Source organism: Pavona decussata, unplaced genomic scaffold (assembly GCF_977016875.1).
Source record: "Pavona decussata unplaced genomic scaffold, jaPavDecu1.1 SCAFFOLD_11, whole genome shotgun sequence".
Taxonomy (NCBI): domain Eukaryota; kingdom Metazoa; phylum Cnidaria; class Anthozoa; order Scleractinia; family Agariciidae; genus Pavona; species Pavona decussata.
In genome coordinates, this window is record NW_028145434.1 from 5,107,501 (window position 1) to 5,128,213 (window position 20,713).

General features: G+C 37.8%; 1 protein-coding gene and 1 long non-coding RNA gene across 5 annotated transcripts in view; one reads left to right on the plus strand and one right to left on the minus strand.

Moving 5' to 3' along the window:
• Positions 1-19,766, minus strand: part of LOC146488357 (short transient receptor potential channel 4-like) — a 59,772-nt gene extending 40,006 nt beyond the window's left edge. For 2 of the 4 annotated variants that reach the window (XM_085123880.1, XM_085123889.1), the window contains exons 1-7: positions 18,206-19,766; positions 15,447-15,789; positions 14,941-15,212; positions 14,234-14,433; positions 11,866-12,064; positions 8,919-9,098; positions 8,655-8,684 (exon numbers count right to left, since the gene is read on the minus strand). In XM_085123880.1, the coding sequence (XP_084980006.1) occupies positions 8,655-8,684; positions 8,919-9,098; positions 11,866-12,064; positions 14,234-14,433; positions 14,941-15,212; positions 15,447-15,789; positions 18,206-19,051 (2,070 nt within the window). In that variant the 5' untranslated portion in view covers positions 19,052-19,766. Of the gene's footprint in view, positions 1-5,965; positions 6,106-6,348; positions 6,588-7,848; positions 7,876-8,654; positions 8,685-8,918; positions 9,099-11,865; positions 12,065-14,233; positions 14,434-14,940; positions 15,213-15,446; positions 15,790-18,205 lie in introns of those variants that run through there. The other 2 variants (XM_085123898.1, XM_085123875.1) reach the window with 2 other exon arrangements.
• On the plus strand, positions 360-3,045 carry LOC146488361 (uncharacterized). Its single transcript, XR_014867372.1, has 2 exons — positions 360-1,046; positions 1,293-3,045. It is a non-coding gene; the product is annotated as an uncharacterized LOC146488361 (long non-coding RNA).
• Positions 19,767-20,713: the final 947 nt, after the last annotated feature.

Sequence of the window (20,713 nt, forward strand, 5' to 3'; positions counted from 1 at the left end):
AGGAACATTTAATTGGTACAGAATTTTTTTTTCTTGACCCCAGATGCGTTTAAAATTGTTTATTCCGACCGGCATTTATCGAGAGAATCAGGAGGGGAGGAATAATTTGGGGACACATGGAATTTTTTTCATAAGATAAAGGTAAAGAATGCATTTCAAACACAGGGATACTTAACATTTGGTATCAGTGTATCTCTAAGACGGCTGAGCCATTGAATGATCTTGAATTCCTTAAGCAAACGTATATAATTTTCAGTTAAAAGTAGTATAGTACAGTAACTGCATTATAAGTAGTTAGCACCACAGTGCTAATTGAGGACACTGTAAACGACTGAACCAACACATAAAATCAACCGACTGGCGGGAAGCAGACGTTTACAGAGCGTGGCCTAAGATTTGTAATCAGGACTATACATGTACCGTGAAGCAAGTCCAAGTAGTCAGAGCGGGACTTGAACCTGCGATCTCCGTCCAAACCACTAGGCCACGCCGCCACCTCCCTATAAAGTATCTTCCTCGCTTGAACAAACCAGGAAGCAGATGGCGAGATGCTGTCTCTCGCATGGCGGTATGGTTGAGCGCTGCTACAACACTGCTTTGTGGCTACGCCGAGTTAGTGGCTAGCCTCTTTCAGGCTCTAAAATGACAGTAACTGGTGAAGCATCTCACTTTCCTCTTCAGTTTACATTCGCCGGTCCCACAATCTTATGCATGTACTCGTCAGTAGGTTTCTTTGTCGCACGATAAAAGCTACGTTAGTTTTCACGTGTTATCAGTTCACACTAGCGCGTGAACACATGTCCGCACCAACTTACTTTAAGTTATGCAAACAGTCTTCCAATTAGTGCCTTATTCAATAAGCAATCAAGTGTGTCGCCTACAACAAATGATACTGCTCGCATTTGCATGCCGTCTTCACTTGAACGAGTTTGTGATCAACTGGAGTTACTTAAAACCCGAACAAAGCAAGTGTTTCTACTTTCTATAAGATTTTGAAGTGTGTTTGCGGAAGACAAATACCCCGATCGCGTGGAGTTGATTTCAAGGTAAGTCATCACTCGATATAATTACGCTGAGGTATAATAAATAGTAATAACTTCAACAGCAGTTTGTTTGTCAAAGGCTTTAAACCAACAGCGACAAAAGCACTGAAACTGATAGAGATTTGCCTTCTCGCGGTCTTCCTAAGGGACGCAAACTATACTCTGTAGAAATAATTCAATTACATATCTCTTAATATTTATTTGTGTCTATATAGTAGCAGATCAATTCACTTCTTACTCATTGAACAGCCTAGAAGCCTATAACGGAGAAGTCATTGAAGCAAAACACAGCGTTTGTTGCAAAACACTTGGTGATTATACTGACTGACGCGTGGCCAAAGTCACGAGTTTCTTCTCCCAGTCTCGAAAGCTACCTTTGTCGCAAACAACTAAAGACTCCAGTCCTAGGGAAAGTCCAAGAGGCAGCCCCATTATGAGCGCGAGAAACAGCGCTAACATACCCGTCCAAAAGAATTCTACATCCAAACCTGCACCGTTACTCAGGACTAGGTCGCGAGATTTCATGGATGCTGTAAAGAAATTCGAAGGCGGAAAGCTTCCGGAGAAACTTTTGAAAACAGTTGACGAGGAGAGGAAGGCTATCGAGAATCACTTGGTTGAATGCGAGGATGATTTGAAGGAGATTAGAGAGTTCTTGGCGCGCACACAGGTAGATTTCAAGGAAATTCGCGGACAAACAAAGAAGTTGAGAAATAACCTAAATGAACTGCATAACTTGAATAGAAGTGCAACCGTCCAAAGCTAATAGAACAATTGTATTAAAACTGCGGTTATTTGATTAGATAAGGGTACTGTGGGTGAGTATCACTTTCAGCTGGAGTAAGCTAATATAAGGAAAGAATGCTCAGTTTTTACTTCACGCAGATCCCGATAATAATAGACATCCATGGCTAGTTACGTCTTCTGGGATTTTATTCATGGATGGGTACCAAGACCAGCTGATCAATTTATTTTCTCCTAGCTTATAATGTTAGTTCCAGATATGATCAAGCATTTAGGCCACGAGAATTGAGAGAATGATCATCAATGATAAGGTTCTCCGATGCAACTGAAACTAAATGAAATAGACTAGAACATTGAGGAGAACATGCATGTTGATCAGTTGGGCCATGCCTTTGAGAAATAGGCACCCTGGTCACAGCTGGCCACATGGTTAAAGAGCTCGTGATGTTTTTATTATGACAATAACTGACCGTGATCGCTCATATGTTTTCCTGATTGGAAAACACGGGTAGAGATTGTCCTTACAATTCACGCACTTTAACCCTTTAAAAGCCCTAACAATGATCAGAATCAAATTTCTCCTTGTAATATCAATGCTTATTCAACCCCCTGATGCCATAGGAATAAAAGATTAATGATCACCTAAGGTGAATTTTCTTGATATTTAAAAATAACTTCTCCCCAGTATTTTTATAAGAAACGTATAGGGACAAGGTCGGAGAATTTGTTCTTTGATATAGGGGTGAATGGGTTAACGTCGCATTCTTTTGCTGGTAAGTTGAAGTGTGGATTTTTTTGTGGTAATTAAAGTGAGCCGCCAATTTGTGGAAAACGGCATTAAAATCGATGTCAAATAACTCTCGGAAGCATACAATATTGGCTGACACAAGAAGCAACTAAACTCAGATTTTCGTCGTTAATTTGGAGGGTCTAGTTGTTCCCAAGTTAGGCCAAAACCAAAAACAGGATAAGCACAAGTAAACTTTTCATGCCTTGACGTTAAATCTTTCTCGAGGACTAAGAGAGTTAAAGGTTAAAAGGAAAATTAAATTCCTCGGAAGTCTACCAAAGAATCTTTTACATGGTATCTCACGTTTTTCGAATTCGTGAAGTTGTTCAAAATTTGGAATATCAAGTTGCCAAATTCGATGACGCTTTTTTTTTCAAAACAAACACTGCATTTCAATCAACATTTTCCCGTTTCACATTTGAAATTTTGTCCAATCAATTGTCACGTTCTCATTTTTTTTTTCTTTTTTCCAAACAAACGCTATATTTTATGCAATTTTTTCGCCGTTTCAAAATAACAAATCTCACCGCGAAACATCAGCTAGTTTGTTCCATAGAAATGGATTAGCTTTCATTTTGCTACCATGCTGTTAAGACTCAGAACTCACTAAATGAATTCAGCAAGTCCCCAAAGTATAACGTTAACATCAGGGCGTAACTTTGTATATGGGGTTGTTCCACTGTTAAGGGGTAGTTCAAGCAATAGGCTATTCTCTCATGCTATACCTTTTATTGTCGTTTGCTGTAATTCGCTTTTACATTTGTCTTTGTTAATTCTTATGATAGTAAATTATAAACGACTTGCATTTTATGATTGATAAGTAAAAGCTAGTAAATTACATTACTTATACCTTACGATCATACGTTGTCCGTGACTGTAAATTAGTTCTGCTAAACGATATTTGGAAAGATGAACTCTATTGTATTTTAATAAAAACCGTAATGACTATTTAACAATTAGACAGCAAGCTCGAGGTTTCTACCGCCGAGCCAACTATCAAAGGCGATACAAACCGAGAGCAAGCCGTCTAATTGTTTTAGCATACCTCAGGGATCGATCTATCAAGCCAAAAAATATTTTTATTTCATAGATTTTGATACATTTGTGCAATGATGCATGTTAAATCCCGCGCACTCTGACAAACTGGCGCATTTGCAAAGTTCATTCATCAATTAAAACAAAGCTACACACTGATCTCGCCATGCATTGCGCAGTCTCAGAAACTTGCAAACCGTAGAAGAAAAAATGATGGTAAGCTCAAACTAAACTTAATTTCAAAGTCCTTTTCATTTTCAAATCCTGGAAAAGAGTTGACAAACATTTTGCCGTCTGCTTCGTCGGTGTTGTCGTTTACGCCGCCTTGGTGGTTTTTAATTAAGCAGAAAAACTAAAGCGAAGAGATTTCGACGTTTCGATGACATTCTGTCATCATTATCAAGAAAATGAAGATGGTGGTGTTTTTTTGTCGATAAAACCGCTCCTGGAAACTCTTCGCAGCTCAAAATATCGTCTACCCTGGGGTGTTTGGCGGATTATAAACATCTTTGGAGTGAGATTGCGTTGGTTTTCTTTTCCTCTCCTCCCGAAATACAGGCCGGTATGTGTAAAACCACGCGGTTTGCTGTAATTGTTTAGGATCTTTTGTATCTGCATTTCCCAGTTGACTACTTTCAAAAAGCTTTTGCAATTGCCCGCTTTTGATGGGAGTTTTATGAACAACTGGATGAACTTTTCTCTCTTTCATCAGATTTTTACAGACTGCATTTAGCGTATCATTTGCCTTCTTAAATTCATAATCACCGACGATAGATCCCGGCTTGTTAATAGGTGCTTGCTTCAAACATAGTAGAACTGTGCTTCAAATATCTATCAATGGCCGCTCGGATGGCTTTTAAGTGAAGAAACTTTAAACGGTTCACCATTTGTTCACGGTCTCACTGACACATAAAACCTCTGCAAACACCTGTTTAATTCGGCTTTGGTTTGTTGTTCAATGGATGTTGTAATTTCTTTTTGGGTTGAAAGCCAGTCTAAAACAAAACAAGAACCGCAATTGTTACTTTTCTTTGACCGCTTTGTTTTGTTTACTTACGAACTTAAATTTGTTGTTGGTTTTAAATAAAGCATTTTATTTCGGAAATTGTTCTGCACTTACCTTTAAAAATCTTTATTCCATACTTTGTAGCTTTGTTTTCTTTTTTTCTGGAATCGCACTTTGCAAAACGTTTTGTACGTCTTCACAAACTTCACGAAAACGCGAAGGGGAAGCCATTTTCAACAACTCCAGGTGCCGTCTATCGATCGATAGACGGCACCTGTGTAGCCAATCAGATTGCGCGTTTACGTGATAGTCGGTCACTGAGGTATGCTAATATTCTTTATGCAATTTTGAACGTTTTTTCATCGCTGGAAATTTTTCTCTTCAGAATCAAGGATTTGCAATTTAGCAAGTTTAAAATTAAGATTGAAGTTAACAACTTAAGACTAGTTATCGACAAGAAAAACAGCTAGTTTTCACCCACTCCTCAAGTAAAAATACTAAAATGAGAAAAGGTAATTGCCTTCACTGATTTTTGCGAGACTCACCGGACGGGTATAAAGATTGTTGTGAATTAAAATTATGTTAGTAGGTTAATTTTACAGCTGGGTGAACTTTTTGTGGATTAATTTCTACGGGAAAATACTTATTTTCACAGAATCATGTCTCTCTCTTCTGAAAAGTAAAGAAATTTTTCCGAAGTAAAAACCCACAAAGACATCATGCCTTATATATTTGAAAACAAAATTAGCTTTCAGGATGTAAAAAAAGTAAGCGTTACAACCTCTTGATTCGTTCGCGGAATCTTTTTCAAGTAAGCATAAGCCATGAGTGAGCGGTTTTTTTTTTTGGTTGTTGTTGTTGTTGTTGTTTAGTTTTGTTTTTTGTTTGTTTTTCAGATCTTGAAAGCTGATTTTGTTGTACAATCTTCAAATGACAGGACAAGAAAACAGTTTATTTTAAAAAAATCAAGGTTATTTTCCCATTATTAACAGAAACTATAAACAACACTAAAAGTTCAACGAAGTTCCTTGCTCAGTCCTTTTTCCAAGTCTTTAAAACTCTTCTATGCAAACAACTCTTCTGTTTCTTGTTTCTGAGTAAGATAAATGTTGCCCTAAGCTGGGAATCCTAAGCTCCTACTTCTATATCCGACAAGAAAAAAAACCTTAGCATAAAAATATGAAAATTTTATTACCACTTTTACTATAAAGAACATTCGCTGGAAAGGAGGTACTAAACTTACGAAGAACTCTTTACTGCCTCTGACAGCTTATACACTGATCCTCGTTTCAATTTCCGTGAGGGGAAAAATCAAGTACACTACACAGAAGTACTTCCGCTTCATCTGAATAAAAGAGCATGCTTTAATAAAGTCTAACTCTTTTGGCTTAGAACCAAAAGAGTACAGCGATTGGAGAGCTTCTTGACATTCCTTAAACGCAGCTCACCTTCAATGCCAGTAATTGCCTTAACTTGCCACAGTCGCTCTAAGAAGACAAAAATCACCAAAAGATTAACATGAGCTTGCGACAAGAGAATATATCATGTCATGATGTCTTCCCCACTAGATGCCCTAACAACACAGCTCTTTAAAACCTCTACAAACCTATAGTATCAAATCAACTGCCTATAACTCAATTTAATATGGCCAAAGTTTTACCCAATAGCATTTGCCAGCCATTTTCAGTACATTTATTGGTGTAGAAATAAATAGACATTAGGTTACTCACTTTGCTATGCTGTCAAGTTTCTTATTAAGCTCAGACAATCCTTTGACCTGTCGATCCACCAGTCTCCTCAGAAGATTAATGTTGTCATGAATATTACTTGGAGCTTTCCCTCTTTCAGTGAAAGTCACATCCCTTGTCTCCACTGCATCATCGTGCCTGTCGTTCTTCAATTCGTCTTTCCCAAAATAGTGATGTTTTAGGTATTTGACAACCAGATCTTTCATTGTCTTCAGTCGCCTCTACAAGAAACGAAAATAAAGTCAACAGCATACCATGTATAATGTGTTACATATGAAACCAGTAATTATAACCTTGCTTGCCACTGGTATCCCTCCTGCCCATAGATCTTAAGCTTCCGAGATGAAGAGGTTTGCAGAGATCCTTTCAGTTTAACCTACAATCGGGTTTTTTTTTGTTCTGTTTCCATGGATAGACATGAAAACGTTTAACCTGATTGGTATTTTAGTTCCAAATACTCATAAAAGTTTGTAAGTTTGTTTAGGACTTCATTTTAACGGCTTTTTGCAAATGAAAATGGCATCCGACTCTAGTGGCAACATTTTATGTTGTGAAAAAGAAAAATGCAAAAAAAAAAACAGAGAGATTTAAGGCTCGACGTTTCGGAGTCATCTTGACTCCATTATCAAGAGAAAAAATCAGTTTGTGAACGCGGATATTTAAATAGGCTAGAGCTGAAAATTAACATATTAATAGATGGTTAAACAAGTACTTTAGCGCGAATTGAATCAGTTTGCACGATCAGTTCTGGTTTCAGTTTGCGTATGAATAGCATCTCATGAATGAGGCAATCAAATTTGCTGGTGCATTTCGCCATTACGTGAAACCGCTCTAAAAAACGCTGTTTTATCTGGTCATTATGTTGAAGATGGTAGTGTTTGTAAATGGAAGACGACTTTCTTTCTTTCTGAACGTCAAGATGACTCCGAAACGTCGAACCTTAAATCGCTCCGTAATTTTTGCATGTCTTTGCTTCAGCAAATCCCTTTTAATTAAAAGAAAAAAAATATCATAGAAAAAATTCAAATGGTTTAAAGTAGGAAACACTCCTTTCAATTTTAAAATTTGCCAATGTTTCACACTCGTAGTATTAACAAAATGAATGCTAATTTAAACTTAAGGTCCTTTAAAAGCATCCTTTTTCAAATTGATCTTCTTCAATGTTATATGATAATGATGTATTATTCAGTGAATGACACAGGCATACATGGAAAAAGGAAATGTGAGTGCTCCTATCAGGAGTCGAACCTAAGACCTTTACTAGTCCGGATGCTCTTCCACTGAGCTACAGGAGACTAGTGGTAGCTAAGGCAATTAAACTAGGTTCATGGGACATCCTGCATACTGCTAGGATTGAAATATCAATGTGTGGCATAGCATATGGTTATATGTTAGCTCACGTCACCTACCACACCCCAACTTCCCTAATCGATCTCCAGTTTCTGAATGCCATTCAGGAAGAGTGTTCAAAGAAAAACCTACCTCTTTCCTTTTCTTCTCCTCGTTTCTCTGAAACCAAATCGAATAATACGTGAGCGAATGGTTAGCTACAATTCTGTCAGTAAGAATCTCTGAGGGGTGCGGTTGAACTGTAGCTAAAGAGCGAAATTGTATAAAAATATTTGTTCCCCAGGAAAGTCCGTCTTAATCTGAAATTTGAAATGCATTATAACGGTAATGGTAACGTCCTTAAGCGACGGACAAACAACAGTTCTTTCCTACTTTAATCAAGTTCGCTCCAAAGGCGCCTCTGGGTGCCGCTTTCCGTGCATTTCTGATCTTATCTAACTACCCTAACTATGAAATATAAGAGCAAATAGCAATGTAAGTAGCAGGCGAGAACAAATCGATCCCCCATTCGTTTCAAACATTTTGAATTTCTTAAAAGTGGTTTCTTTAACGTATTCTAAGAGTTTCTTTAAGAAGGAAGTAATGCTGAGGTTTCGTTACCACGATAACAAATATACATGTAAAAACTCATTTAGAGAAAAAATATTTGAAAGAAAGGTTTTAATACAAGTGAATAATTTGAAAAGAATTGATTCAAAAATGGAAGCTTTGTTTCCAGCTAAAGTTGTACAGTTATTGTTTGGCCTTTTACTTGGCGAAATTTGTCTTAATTTTCTTAAACCCTCAGCGAGATAACAATCGTGTGAAATAGTGTTGATCCGGCTAAGAAGCGTTTTGCTCGTGAAAACAGGACAAAGTTAATGTGCGGCCTTTGCAGATCACTAGACGATGACAAGCGTTTTCTGATCACTTGCAGTAAGAAAAGATTGTCCACATACCTCCCGGTTGGCTTCTTCTTCGTCCCCTTGCTGTAAATGAGCACAAATTGGAATGTAAGGAAAATAATGATCAACCGATCAACCACACTGAGACGTCTCAATAAATGCGAGTTACTTGGCAGTTCAACAATCAGACACAATTTTAAAAGGTGGTAAGAGTTTAAGGAAGAGTTGTTTGAACTAGCGCAAAGACATGTTTCGATGAAAACATGCATTTACTGACCAAGAAAATATTTTGTTGGCATACAAACATCAAATTCCTACCTCGTTACAGCACTGGCATTTCTTTTTTAAGAATCCAAAGCATCTGACAGAAGGTTTTACAATCAAGACATGCAAGATGTAGTAGGGAATGTTTAATGGCACCGGCATCGTGTTGCCTTTGTCGATCGACTCTAGCCACTTCTGAGCTCTTGAGAACTTCCACTCTACGTCTGCATTTCCCTATAAACAACAACAGCAGTAGAAATCATATTCATTGTAGTTTTTTTAAGATCACTCGCCAAAATGCAGATCGAGCAGTATAAGGCAAGAAGGAAGTAAATACTACTATAGGTCTCCCACCTTCCCCTATTCTTCCTTCTCTTCACTGTACCGATCCTTTTTCTTTTGGATAAAGCTGTTCCCTAAGATAGCCACATATGCATATCTGATATCGGATCTGTGGATTTTGCCTCTTTTTACTCCAGCCCGTTACGTTGCGTCACACCGATCAAAACTGGTCTCAAGCTTCTGCCCGTTCAAAGCTGGAATGTCGACAGCTGATCACTTGCCCAGTAAGTGGCCGTGTAAAGTCCACAAAAAATGAAAGGTTCAGACCACAAACTGAACCCCTGGAATGAGGTTTTATAAAACTGCCAGTCCAAAATAGGGTGTTGTAGGTATGGTGAAGTCAAATGATCAATGCTTTGATCTTGTAACCACGGCAGACATGACAATAACTGATGGTTTGAAATGGAATGCACACGTCGACATCATAATTAAAAGCTTGCAAGCGCCCTTATTAATTATTAAGGCGACCAAAAACGCTCTGATCTAAATGACAGGTTGTTGAGGCCTCAAATGTAATAAATGTCCCTAAATGTAACAAAGGTCCTAAGTGTAATAACTTTCGGCCCCATATGTAATAAAGTCCTAAGTGTAATAACTTTTGGCCCTAAATGTAATGAAGGTCATTGACTGAATCCTACTACGGTTTGACCTCATGTCTTTAATGATTGAATAGTGATGGCGTCATCAGTCAGGCAAATGGCCAAAACTCCCCTTCCTTTACTAATTTTAACTTGAATTTATTTTGTCAATGTCTTATGGTAGCAGCATACAACTTAAAACGATCTTGCTTCATCGTGCTCAAATAATGGAAAGTTAAAAATGGGCGTTAATTTCCGCGTACCTTTGAAGCTTTTGCAAATAGTGTTTGTGTTTAAACAGTCAGATTTTTAAGTTGAATTATATTGTAGTGTTTGGAAGCTCATTTTCGCAGACTATTCTGTGACTCATTTATCAAAAATAGTCCTGAAGCTTACATGGAAAATCTCTAATAAACTGTTTTACTAACTTTCATACTTTGATTTTGTAGCAGGGATACTACTTTTAACGACTTCTTATGATTCGCCTAATTGCACGATTTTCCAGGCCTATAAAATTACATTCTCAAATTCCACAAGCGATTTTTCTATGACCTTACGCCGACCCTGCGTTGAAGAAAACTAGAGAAGTGAAGTCATAAACACTTTTTTGATGTCAAAAAATTTTAGCCACAAACAGAAAGACTCGACAGAAACAATTAAAGACATACATAAAGCAGACTTCACCTCAAGCGAACAGGCCATTGAAGGCGGGTTTTTTTTTTTTACAGTTTCGCCACTGTTCAAAGGTTACAGCAGATGCAAGCGCAGTTAACAGTTTACACTCGGGTTCCCGTGTGACATTTTTCGCATCCATTCGTTGTGTACTCAAAAAGATCACAAGGTGAAACATCTTAATTAAAAAGGCCTTAGTTACAATTTACTATTTCTGTTGTTACTGCCTAACTAGTGTTGCTTTTGGCCCCTGTAAGAATAGGACCTGCAGATTAAAATGGCATATGTGACACTTGATGTAAGGCTTAGGACCTTTATTACATTTAAGGCCGAAAGTTATTACACTTAGGACCTTTATTACATTTAGGGACATTTATTACATTTGAGGCCTCAACAGGTCTGCAATGAAGGTTTATTGAAAATGTATCAAGTACATCTTGGAGTAGTCTTGGCAGGCTTTTCACTGTAACCTGACACAGTGCCTGTCTGACGACACTGAGGGCATCCAAAACATAAACTTGAACTCAGAATCATCTTCTCTGCTGCTGACCCATACTATGATGTAAATTAGAAAGCACCAGCCTGAAAACACATTTTACAACAACAGCGATGGTAGTTAAAGCAACAGAATTGCTTGTGGAATCGTGTATCTAACTAAAGTTTAAAAACATGCATTACAATTAATAACAATTATATACATAATCTTACACATCAAACACATGTATGTTGTAATTTTAGAGCGAGTAGGAAAGAGCAGCATCTTCATACACAACCTTAATTTAAGGATTCCACACGTCTTTTATAGTTTATTATGCAGCCCAAGCCAGCTTATAGATCCTTATCATATTTTACACCTATTCTAAGTTTATATTAGAGTTTTCTTCCTTAAATAGTTAAGTAGACCGTAAGCAATATCAATAGCAACTTATTATTATTTTTTTTTTTTTGCAAGTCAATTGTTATGTCTTGGCCTATTTATATTTAGGTCATAGGTTCGACTCCTGTTGAGAACTCGGATTTCCTTTATGCGAGTATGATTGAGTCACTGATTCAAAAACATAGTCTCTCACAGTTACCTTTTGTATGTTTGTAAATTCTATGTCAATACTAATAGCCCATTTTACAGTTGTGTTATAAGTGACCTGACTTTGGATTGGAAGCACTGCTTTTCATATGTAGATCATGCTTTTCTTATGCTAACCGGTTTGCATCTGCATATGAAAAGCACTGAGGTTTGTATCAAAACAAGGTCACCCCCAGCCTCGCTTCCAATCCAAGACCAGGACACTAAGCACACAACTGTAAAATGGCCTATCCAGTTTTCGGAATGCGATAATTGACGTTCAAAAAACGATTTCAAATTTCAGAGAGTAAACATTTGTGAATAAACAGTGCACTTTTACTCTCACCATGATTCTTTCATAGGAGTTGTTCATCATGGCGATCAACATGTTCAGACCAACAATCACCATGCAGATCACGTAAACTGCAAAAAACAGTCTGCCAAATACAGCTGTAAGATGAAAACCAGGATCTTTCACGGTAATTTTCTCTTCTTCAACTTGGCCAAGTAGCAACCAAAAGAGACCAATGAACGCGTTGACATGACTGCAAAGGAGAAAATAAAATGTTTTTATTACGACAGTTGTAAAAACGTACGTACGCCATAAGATTATACATAGACTGGGGCGTTATTATTATTATTATTATTATTATTATTATTATTATTATTATTATTATTATTATTATTATTATTTTAGTTGTTTTATTGCAAACACAATACAAGAATACAAGAAAACACACCGCCCACAAGGATTACAATACAATGTTAATATTATGTAAAAACAATAAAGCTACTTACAATACAGTACTTACACTAGCAAAGACAAAGGTGACAAGGTAACAAATAAGGGATATTGCGTCAGCAGTGAAAAAAGGAGAGGTTGGGTTTTTTATAGGGACTTGCTCGTCTTGTCATATAAAAGAAGGGAATTAAAAACAAGAACAACAACAACAAATGAGAAGTCGTTCAAGTAGTCGCAGTGACTGAAGTATTTTATACCACTCGTGTTTATTTAAAATCTTTCTGCGTTCCTATGGTAATTGAAGTTTGTTTTTCAATTTTCAGATTGCTTTTAATCTGATAAATGTATTCAAGTATAGATGGTTTGGAATCCTTGTGCTTACAACAAAAAATATTGTATCTAGCCAGAAGTAGGCAATGATCTGCTATAATTTCTCCTTTTTCTCCTGTGAGACCTGAACATTCAACTTTTTGAAACGTCTGAGGCTTGTATATGGTTAAGCGAAAGCAAGAAATATTGTACGTTTTTCCAAAAGGTATTTGTTACCGGGCAATGCCAGAACAGGTGAATTAGCGTTTCCTGGGCTTTTTGGAAAAAGCAACAAAGATCTGTGTCTAAAACTTTAATTTTAAACAAAACGGAATTTGTTACAATTCTCCTGTGCAGGAACTTTTAACTTAAATTTTTTAAGTCTACGCTCAAAGTGTATTTCCTAGGTAATAAATAAATTGACCTCCAGTCAAGATTCACATCCTTAAAATAATAGAAAATAAAATGTTATCTTTGGGAAAGTCTCCGTTTCTAAAGTGACTGCTTGTTACAGTAATAATACTGATAATAGTAAAGTTTTCCCGTTTGCATAAATGTTAAAATACCCAGACACTTAAACCTACAGCGCCCAAATGTGTTTAATTCTGACCCCAGCTAAGTGAAAGGGGAATGTTTAAAAAACGGCCCTTTCCTAATGGGAATTCAATCATCAGTACTGTGGTTTTAAGGCTGGAGTCAAACTAAGTTGACTTTTCAGAACTGTTAACATTTTGGTTAATACTTCATGTATCTTTTAATTCCGGGGTAAAACGGCATAAATCTTCAATCAAAGGACCTGTGAGGCAACTCGTGAGGATGAATTGTTTGTTTATTATTGTTTTTTCTTGAAAGCACCTGGACAGGGCTGTTCGTAAATTAGGCTTTATGCAAAGCTATCGTGTTGGTGATTGGAAGGTACGTAGAGAGATCGATTCCCAGTAATAGCACATGACTTTTCGTGAAGATGCGTAGCGTGGAATCGAGTTATAGTAGATATGGGGAAATTAGGGTGGGTGGTTTGATCCTTCCATCCCAAATAAACCTCGATTGGTCATTCCGCTGACCAATTAAGACTTGAGAAAGAAAAACAGTATACTTAAAAACAGCGAGAGCAAATACTTGATGGCGGCCTTCGCGACTGAAAATACTAGCAGCTCGCCTCGCAAATAAGAACGTTTTGTCACGAGCTTTATCCGGTTAAAATTTGTTAGGTCAGCCATGCAATCATTTAGAAGCACATGGCATTGCAATAATTTTAAAAGAACTCCAATAGAAATCCTTTTCGTTCTTTCTCCGCGTAATCGTGAATGCGCATGCAGTCATGTTTGAAAATATTCATTTCCAGTACAATTTAAGAACAAGTATTTATAATTACAAACGTAGAATCGATATGTAAATTTTCATCGCGATAACCATAATGAAACCTAGTGGAAGTATGAGAAAAATTGCTGTATATTTAGTTTATGTAATGTCGTGGTTTCAAGGAATGGAGTTTAGGGAACCAATGACATTTCAGAAAATTTTCAGCCAGAAGTATAAGGTTTACAACCACAATTTAAGCACTAGAAGACATGATTATGCTCGTGTACAAATTTGTACACATCTTTTGGCTTCATTAACTGTCGCACCATGAGTCGAGTTTAGACTGCCTACATTCACTCACTTGGCATAAGGATGGTCCTGTTGATAGTGAGACATATTCTGCGCTTTTAGTTCAATCTGTGAGGCGACGTAGTAGGAGTACACCTTGACCATACCAGTGGCGAACGAGGTATAAAGCAGAAGGAAGATAACAAGAAATCGCGAAACATCTTTTAGCATCTTGTACAGCGATAGCTGCAAGGGACCCAATACTGAGTCTATCTGTAAAATGTTGGTAAAGACAAAGTTACGAGACTCTGGCAACATTTAGATTGCAGTCAACAGGGGAGCCTCCCTTGACTGCCTGGAATAATAATCCATAACGGGGCGTATTTTTTCTTGGACACGGACGATAGTGTGGGGACGCCAAACAAAAAGACATATCGAGCAGCTGGGTGCAAAACAGGCGGGTTGTTTCGGTAGCAAACTTGCACTAACCATGGAATGCAAAAAAAAAAAAAAAGGGAGAAAGATCATAATGTTAGTTCCAACGTGTTCATCAAAGTTATTCGGTGCACAAACTCACTGCTTTCTAACAAAAGTAGGGCCGAAGGAAATGAAATTTTATTTATTTGTTTATCTATTTATATTTTTCACGCTTAGGACATAAACATTACAGATACAAAAACAAAGCAAAAGAAGAAAACATCGGTCAAGGTTCAAAAGATCAGAAAGTTTTCCCGCCTCACAAACAGCCAGAAACTTGCTTGGTGTCGCTTAACTTCTTACCTGGAAAATATGCGTCAGGTGAAAGAAGGCCATCACGGTCGCACTTGCGTATATGACATCAGCCACAACAAAACCTGGTTCCTGTGGTTTCCATTTTTTTCCACTGAAGCCCCATGTACAAAGCCATACTACGTCAGCCATCAAAAATGTAATTATTATCACCATGTCCACGACATTCCACCATTTTGACATGTAATTATAAACGCCCTGTCTCCAGGCCTCCAGGAATTCCTGCACAAGGAGGCCGATCACAAAAGCAAGTACCACGTAGTCTGGATTAAGACAATAAGATATTTCAGCATGATGTCAGTATTTCTTCATTGGTTGTGACTAATTTTTAGCCAATTTGGATGGGTTTTTTTTTTTTTTTTTGAGATTTTGGATAAATCGAGAAATTCGAAATAATGTGACAGACCTCAACCGGAGCAAAAACAGAGGAAATAAAAACAGATTTCCAGTACGAACTTAAATACAAAAGATTCCAATAAAAGAATGACGTGACTTACCGATGGACACCAGTCCAGTCTTAGTTGTTGCAAAATCCTGCTCAAACGAGGTTACTATTACAAATGAAAGAAACACAAGGTACCACGTTGTGTGATTGATAAACTTGGAATAGGGATGTTCATAGAACTTTCTTAACTTCCACCACCTTCCTCCATCTCTTTCACAACAACGACATTTTCCTGCCAGCCGAAGAGGAATATAAAAGCAACTTGTTATCATGACAATGACAAGCTGGATGAATGACCAGGCGATTTTGGGTGCTCGTCCAACATTCTGCCAGTGCGGCCACTTGAAGTAAACTATCTCATTAAGAATATACTGGCATTTGGGACTCGCCACAAACTGCAAATTGGGAGGAGACAAAATGAACGAAATGAATTCAGCAGTTACTCTTGTCTCAAATCAATAATTTTATAACGTATCGCTCACTAGGCTCCACAAAAACTAGTCACGGAGAAACGAGTCACAAGAAAAAGTATACGTTCATAAAATGGAAAACGAGAACGTGAAAAATTAAAAGATGAAATTAAGTGATATAAAACAACTAACGAGAAAATCGATGTGGACAAATGACAAATAGATTGATGCTTTTAATCACTCCGTCTGAAAGTGTGATAATTATTATCAGCCGGCAGATTCTCAAAATTAAATGGAGTAAGTATTATTGCATGTTTTATCTGAGCTGATTTTCCAAAAGGTGGTCACAAAGTCAAAGGAACCACATCTAGCAGTTACCACTGCAATGACACCCACCCCTGGCTGGACTGCTGCTCCAGCTACCCCAGAATACACAGGACTGGGAGAGGCTGCCTGAGATTGATCTTTCACTCTAAAAGAAACCGACATGTTCTTTAGAGACCACAAAAAGAAGTCTCCTTGACTGGAGAATGGCTGACAAAATTCAGTCGAGACAACATAAGTGGCCAATTCATCCACACCCGTCCCCCCTCCAGCTTTAGACTCCTAGGGTGCGTTCGATTGGGAAATCCGGATTTAGATTTTTAGCACCCCTAAACCCTCTAATTTCATCGGTTCTCAAGTGGCATAGCAGTTGACGCCCCTCTACACCCCCCACCCCCCAATCTCAAGTTCGTCTGCCTTTGAGCTGAAAACTTGTTGCCACCTTTTGAAAAATCAGCTCAGATATTTCTCCCTTAGTTTCCGTCTCGTCATCGAAAGTTGCTGTGGAACCACATCACTACGAGTATCGACAAACACTTGTGAAGTTGATTTTGTAAACTTTTACGCTTTGTAGGTTACTAGCCAGAATATAAATTCTTTATCATATTTTCGAATCATAACATAAACGACAATACTGTCAGCTATGACTTTCCTTCACAATAGCGCCGAGCACGCATGACTTTCCAAGAATTTAATGTTTGCTGTTCTTGTGACAGCACATCAATCATTGGGAGCCAGAGAAAACTGATCTGTGTGCTCATACCTCTAACATCCTAACTTATCTGACCGCTGTGTTTCATGTTTATCTCTCTTTACGCCTGGGCATTGAAAGTTTCTGTGGCGTCTTAAACAATTTTTAAAAACACTTTTGCAGTTGATTTTGAAAACGCTTGCACTTTGCAGGTCGCTATTCAGTGCTAGCTTTCACTGTCATGCCATTGAAAAAAACAAATCGAAAGCATTCTATGAATAAGGTAAAGAAATTGACATGTGTTAGATGATAAATAAATAAGGAAATTGTCCAAGTGTCAGGTCTGTTTCGGTAATCTGTACTCGAGTTATTCGACAAAATGGTTCACTCAAATTTGTAAAACTTAGTATGGAAACGCATTGTTGCATGGTGTGTCTGTGAGGGCACCAACATGGCGGCCGCAAATAGGAAAAAAACATATGGAGTTCACTTCTGCCAGAAAAGAGGTTTGTTTTCCCTTGTGAATGTTCGAATGTTTAGATAAATATTTCTCCACAAACTTTAATTTATTAGAATGCTGAAAATCACCCGAAGAGTCATTTTTAAGATACGGAACAGCTCTGTTACCGTCGTCCTCCTGGTGTCACGCACGATGAAAACTCGGAAATGAAACTGTTCTATTTTCAAAAATAAGTACGACATCGAGCTAAGAAATTGTGAAACAACGTATTTCTAGTCACTCCTCCCTTGAATAAAGCTAACAATTTTGTAGGCCTCCCGGTTTTGAATTCTAGAATTTGGTGACGTCACGTGAAAAATAACAATAATCTAAAATATTAATTTTCTATCATATTTTCTAATCAAAACATAAACGGCAATTTACATCACACTAGCGCCGAGCACTCACGACTTTCCAAGAATTAAATATTTACTCTTCTTTTGCAACATATCAATCACTGAGATCCCGAGAAAGCTATTCACCGGTCTAAAAGTTCTTTCTCCACCGAAACGATCAAAACCCTTCAAACATCCCTGTTTCAAAATGCAAAACGGGTATCATAAAAAGAAATCACTGTCCCCAATATTTGTTTCCTTGGCTGGTCAATTTTGACTAGATACAGCTGTATTCCCATAAAGTTATGCTGAAGCATCTTTTTACCGAAAAATGTTCTCATTCCATCATTTGTTCACAACATCAAAATTTGATACTCGGCACTGGATAACAAGGCGCACAAAAACCTTCAAGATTCGGAGAAAAATGTCACCCGCGTGACTAGTCCTTAAAAGAATTAATGTATGGCTTTTGATTGCTTCTCTTTTCACCCTAATGTATAAAACATGGTTGCTATAGTTAGGAGGTCAGAAATCATAAAATAAAACACAAACCCGCTTTCTTTGTTTGTCAGCAGCAATCTTGAGTAGGCTCAGACTCTGGTTGAAATCTTCTGGTCTCTTCCGTAGCAAACATCCAGTTCCTTCCATGTCCATTATCACGTGCAGTTGTTCCAAATCGCTTTCTTCGACAACATCAGCGGCAAATTTCTCATATTCCTCTGCTCGCTTTGTGTACTCATCTCTGCTGTAGTGATGCTCATACGAGGCAATTTTCTCCAGAAGATGTGCATCATGGAGGGCAGCTTCTATTACGTCTTGCAGTTTACTCTCTTTCGCCCTTGTTTCGTCTCTCGCAGCAGTAGCTGTTTCGCTGTTGCAGTTGTTCCTCCACAACCACTCCAAGCTAATGTACAGTGGGTCGGTTAAAATTTTGATCCATTCTTGCTCCTCTTGGTTTTGAAATTCCACTGGTGGCTGTTCATCGTCACAGCAATTACTACAACTTTTGCACCCACCAGTACAATTTAGTTGACTCCTTAGTTTACCCCACAAGCTCTTGACAAGGCCTGCTTCCTTCAGACGCTCGTTTTCAGCTACGGATTGACACACCTCGTTTAGATTCTGAAGCGTTTTCACGCCATCCTCTTTACCTTCGACTATTAGCTTCCAAACATCACCAGCGTCTTTCCTTTCGAGCGCTTTCAAAAGTTTCTGCCTGTGTTTGTCTTTTGTTGCTGTCTCCGCTGTGTCAGTCGAACTCTTGATCAGCGACAGATGCTTCATCACTTCTTCTTTGGTTCCATTCCTTACTAAACCGAGAAACTCTGAATAAATGTCAAGACCACTTTCCTCTTCTTGGTTCTGGTCGTGGCTTGTGAAGACCTTCTCAGGCTCCATCCTTTTGTCCAAACTGAGTTGAGAACGCAAAGATACACCCTGGCTATGTACAGTGTGCAGATGTCATAAATTTCCCAAGCAGTTTTTTTAAAGTAAGTTTTTATCGGATTACAACCGACAGTCGTTTCTCAAAAAACGAACTAAGCCCTGCCCCAGGCTATGATTAAATGTCATGTCGTTGTTAACACAAAGCCGGTATTCAATAGACCAAGGTATTGAACAATGTTAAAGACGACATTGAGTCGAGCTTTCATTTGTTATTTATTGATCTGTTGAATTCCAAGAATTTAGATTAACGTAAAACAAAGACCGGAAGTAAAACTTAAGCGGAATTCATTTTCTGGATGTTGGCTGTATTTAGATCCTCATAACTGACATAGTAATGCTACACATTTGTCCGTATTGTGGGTGTTGGTAAATAGTCATGAGCTCTGACTACGCTCCTTACGTTGGGCTGTTATCTTTGGCGTTCCATCCCTGACAATTATCGAACTAACAATATAATATTCAATAATGCAATACCACATCTGCCAAAGACCATTAACTCATCGTTATTCTCTGTGCGAGTACGATATGCGTTATATGAGAATGCAGCATTTTCTTGCACATCATACAGCATGTGTACGAACTTTACTTCCCAAAGCGATAGCATACTAAATTTGCAACATCCCAATAAATCAAGCGAGAATAGAATTTTACAGCTCAAATGTTAATCACGTGTTTGTCGACGACCGTGAGCTACAGGGAAAGCAACATGTAATCTGCCCGACCAACATTGGTCCGTGTGGCGGAGCAGCTATCAGATTTGACCCAAGTATCAAAAAATATATATGTATGCAACAGGCAAAGTTCAAACGTTGGGAAGGAAAATAAAACTTCCCGAAAAATCTAAAGAGAGATTAGTTTCTCGATTCGACAAGAAAACAATGTGAATTGCGAAAAATTCCTTTTGAATTTCAACCCCGTTAGTTTACTATTCTCTACTGGTTTGTTAAGTAACAAATTGGACAGTCCACTTTACCTTCGCCCCATTTGTTTTCTTGTAGTGTGTTCCCTCAGGAAATTTAATTTTTTTTTCGATCTATTTAATAAAGCTCTAGAGAAAGCCGGTTTGAGGGTTTACACCACAACATAATTTTGTAAAAAAAAAAATAATTTTACTGGATCATCTTACGTAATTCATCAGCTACACGAGTAGCAGCCACCAATGGTTAGTAAAACTTGACAAATGGTTTCATTGAAAGTATAAAATATAGATCAGGAGGTGAGAGTAAGCTGTAAAGCGTTGGAGAAACCAGCTCATGTAAACTTCATGACACAGTTGCACTTTTTTTATCTTCACGCATAATTACACATCAGACATATTAAAGTACACCTTTTTTAAAATAACGTCTAATTTTGGAGCTGAGGCTGAACGTTCTTATATTTTTTTTTGCGATTTGAGGCTGAAAACGTTCTTAAGATGTTCTTAAATTACATGGTATATACTACATGTAGTGCAATGTAATCCTGACGAGGAAATTTGTCAAAGTACATTGCCTGCTGAGATATGGTATCAAGAACTGCTGATTATGACAAACCGAGATGTGTGTCACCATTGTTAATGTTATACAAAACAGGCCCTTAAGTATTTTGGTTAATTTACATTTGTTACCTTTGTTA